Here is a 3909-nt window from a genome sequence, read left to right on the forward strand (position 1 = left end):
ATATATATATATATATATATATTATTTTTTTTTTTTTATCAGAAATATTTACAATATAAAAAATTTATATCAATATTTCCTCATTTGTAATTCATAATTTTTTATGCATTGCCAAAACAACAGTTTTTTTTTTTTTTTTTTTTTTTTTTTTTTTTATGAATTTTCTTTAATTTGTTTTAAATATATATATATATATATATTTATTTATTTATTTATTTTTAAAAATACAATGCTATAAATTTATTAACAATGAAGATATTCCTACAGAACAAAATATAAAAAAATAAAATAGAAAAAATAAAAAAACAAATAGAAAAATCAAGAAGAATAATAGAACTTCCTGAAATCATAATTTTGTATAGGAACATATAAATATAAAAAATAAATAAATATAAATATATATTTATATATATATATATATATATATATAATATAAAAAAAAAAAAGAAAAAAATATATATAATATATTATATATATATGTTTTTTTTTAAATACGTTTCACTATTTAATAGTTATTTGAATTTTATGTAAAATAAAATATATATTAAACAATTATATATAATATAAAACAGGATAAAGAAGAAAGAAGAATATTTCTTCTATTTTTTTAATTTTTTATGCATATTGTGTAATATAAATTTGGTATATATTTATTTTTATTTTTTTTTTCATCTTCATTTTATTTTTGTTTTTCTGAAGTAAGAAATAATATAATATGCATACTTAAATGTATATAATATTATATATATATATAATATATATATATTATATATATATATAATATTATAATATACATTATTATTATGTACTTAAATATATATTATATTATACCATTCCATATAATATATTATAATAAATATATATATATATATATATATATATATACATATATATTTTATTATTTATTGTAAAGGTGTATTTGATAAGTAAAAATATATTTATAGCATTTCCAAAAAAAAAAAAAAAAAAAGAAAAAAAGGAAAAAAGAAAAGCGAGAAATTTTATATAACACATATAATATATATATATATATATATTTATTTATTTATTCATTTATTATTTAATATCCAATTATACATTTTAGATGTACATATTTTAAATTTAATATATTTACAAAATGGCAACTTTTTATTAGGGCATGATTAAAAATAGAATAAAATTATTTATACAAAAAAATATATAATTCTTTAACATTTTGTTATAATATATATTTAATAATAATATAACAATATTTATGTTATATATGATTATTTATTCCACACAATGTACATACAATATATATACATATAAATATATAAATATTGATTTTTTATGCATATTTATACATTTATTTAAATTAAATATATACATATTATATATATATATATATATATATATTTTATGTACCACAAAAATGGCTTATCTTTCTCATGTTTCTTCCTATTTCTAACTTTATATTTTTTTGAACCATTAATAATAATAATAATATATATATATATATATATATATATATTTCTATGTATTCACAATCAACAATTGTTTAATTTATTTCAAAAAAAAAAAAAATCACAATAAAAAGTTGTCATTTTTTTTTTAAATATATTCTATATATATTATGTATATATATATATATATATATATATGTAATTTTTTTTTTTTTTTTTTTTTTTTTTTTGGAACCATTTTAAACAAATGAAAAAACAACATAAAAATGTATATGCCTATATATATTATGTATAAACATTTTTACTTCATTTTGTGACCTTTCAAGGTTTTGTCTTATTGTTTAATTTGTTCATATATTTATTTGTTTTTTCATTTTTTTTTTTGTGTGTGTGAACAAATATATATATAAAATAACTTTTTATTCTTCTAACGAAGATAAATTAAAAAATAAGAAGTAGATATCAAAGGAAAGATAAGCAAGGATTCACATATATATATATATATATATATATATGTAAATTAATTTATATGTATGACCGTACATCAAATAAAGATACAATAAAAGTAAAACATATACATACAAATATTTATTCATTTATGTTACTTTGATAACCTTTTCGTTTTGAGAATATTATTAGAAGGTTTATCTGAAAAGAGGAAATTATATTTAATGATAAATGTTTTTAGAAGCAATTTATAAAAATAAATTAAAAGACATAATAATATATATGTATATATTTAAATACATAACATGTTTATGATATATATATTTTATTTTTTGTAACATTGTTGTGTATATATAACCTTTTTATGGGCATATTAATAAATATAAAAATATAAATATATAAATATATATATATATATATATATATATTTATTTATTTATTTATTTACTTACATGGAAGTGGTAAAAAATTCATTAACAAAATAATAATATATTAATATATTACCATATTATAATATATTGCCATATTATCACATCACAATATTATATTACATATCATTATTTACATAGAAGAAATAATTGGGGAGCCTTCCATTTAAAGGAATTAATTTATATGTACTTTGTAATAAGTGCATAGAACTAAATTAATTTTGAATAATGATAGAAAAGTCTAACAATCCATTTTTAAGTATCGACCCTATTGTAGAAAGAACAAAATCGAATGGAGAAGGTTTACCCTTATTGAACCAGAAAACCAAAAAAAGTTTTGATTTTACTCAGATCGTTGTATATTTAGTAGGTTTATCAGATGGATTAACACATTTGGCATCTCTAGCTATATATTATTTATTTAAAGACTATTTTAGATTAACACCATATCAAGTTTCTTTAATATTAATGTATCCATATATACCTTTTATATTAAAACCTGTCATAGCTTTGATAACAGATTCATTTTCTATATTTGGTATGAGAAGAAAACCATATTTATTTTTATTTAGTTTATTTCAATCATTAAATTTCTTAGCACTAGCACTTTTGAATTTAACGGTTATACAAGCAAGTTTAATTTTATTTTTTATATCATTATGTGCTTCATTTTGCACAACAGTAGCTGAAGCATTAGTTGTAGAAAGTTCGATGGGACAAACCTATTCCCAAGGAACAAATAAAGTAACAGAATTTATAGCATCTAAAGCAATAGGTAGTTTGTCAGTTGCATATTTCTCTGGTTATTTTTTAGAAAAAATGCCTAGAGAATATATTTTTATAGCTACATCCATATTTCCGTTAATAATATCTATATCATGTTTATTTTTAAAAGAAAAAGAATATTCCACAAACCGAAATATATTTAACCAGTTATCCGATTTAATTAAATTTATAAATACACCTATATTTTTAGGACCATTTTTATATATATTTATTTATATGTCTGGTCCAGATTATGATGATGCTTTTTTTTTTTTCTGTACAAATAAATTAGGTTTCAGACCATCTTTTATGGGTACATTAAGATTAACATATGGTATAGCTTCTTTAATAGGAATAATAATTTATCGTGTATTTCTAAAAAATTGTAGTTTAAGAAGAACATTAATTATAACAACATTAGTTTCCTTTCCAATATATATATCTCCTATTATATTAACAGAACATATAAATAAATTTTTAGGAATATCAAATGAATTGTTTGTATTAAGTGGAGGATTTTTAATCGAAGCTATAACAGAAATACAATTATTACCATTATTTATTTTAACAGCAAATATATGCCAACCCGGTTTAGAAGCTAGTGTTTTTGCTACCATATTGAGTGTTAAAAATTTAGGTTCACTTACAAAAAAAGGAACATCATCATTTATTACATACCTAATGAAAATTGATAGTTATAATTTTGATAATTTAAGTTTATATATTTTGACTTGTGGATTCTTCCTCTTATTGTCTTTAACCTTGGTACCCCTATTACCAAACGAGGAGCACATCGAAAAGTTAAAAAATAAGGAAACATCCAAGGGATAAATAATGTTCAAAAA

The 3909-nt window shown here is 17.8% G+C and overlaps 1 protein-coding gene across 1 annotated transcript; it reads left to right on the forward strand.

The window, feature by feature from the left end:
• Window positions 1-2527: 2527 nt before the first annotated feature.
• PRSY57_1114900 (folate transporter 2, putative) lies at window positions 2528-3895 on the forward strand (the record flags this gene model as incomplete). Its single annotated transcript, XM_012908113.2, has 1 exon — window positions 2528-3895. The coding sequence occupies one exon, from the start codon at window positions 2528-2530 to the stop codon at window positions 3893-3895; it is 1368 nt and encodes a 455-aa protein (XP_012763567.2).
• Window positions 3896-3909: the final 14 nt, after the last annotated feature.

This window comes from Plasmodium reichenowi, chromosome 11, assembly GCF_001601855.1.
Source record: "Plasmodium reichenowi strain SY57 chromosome 11, whole genome shotgun sequence".
Classification (NCBI taxonomy): Eukaryota; Apicomplexa; class Aconoidasida; order Haemosporida; family Plasmodiidae; genus Plasmodium; species Plasmodium reichenowi.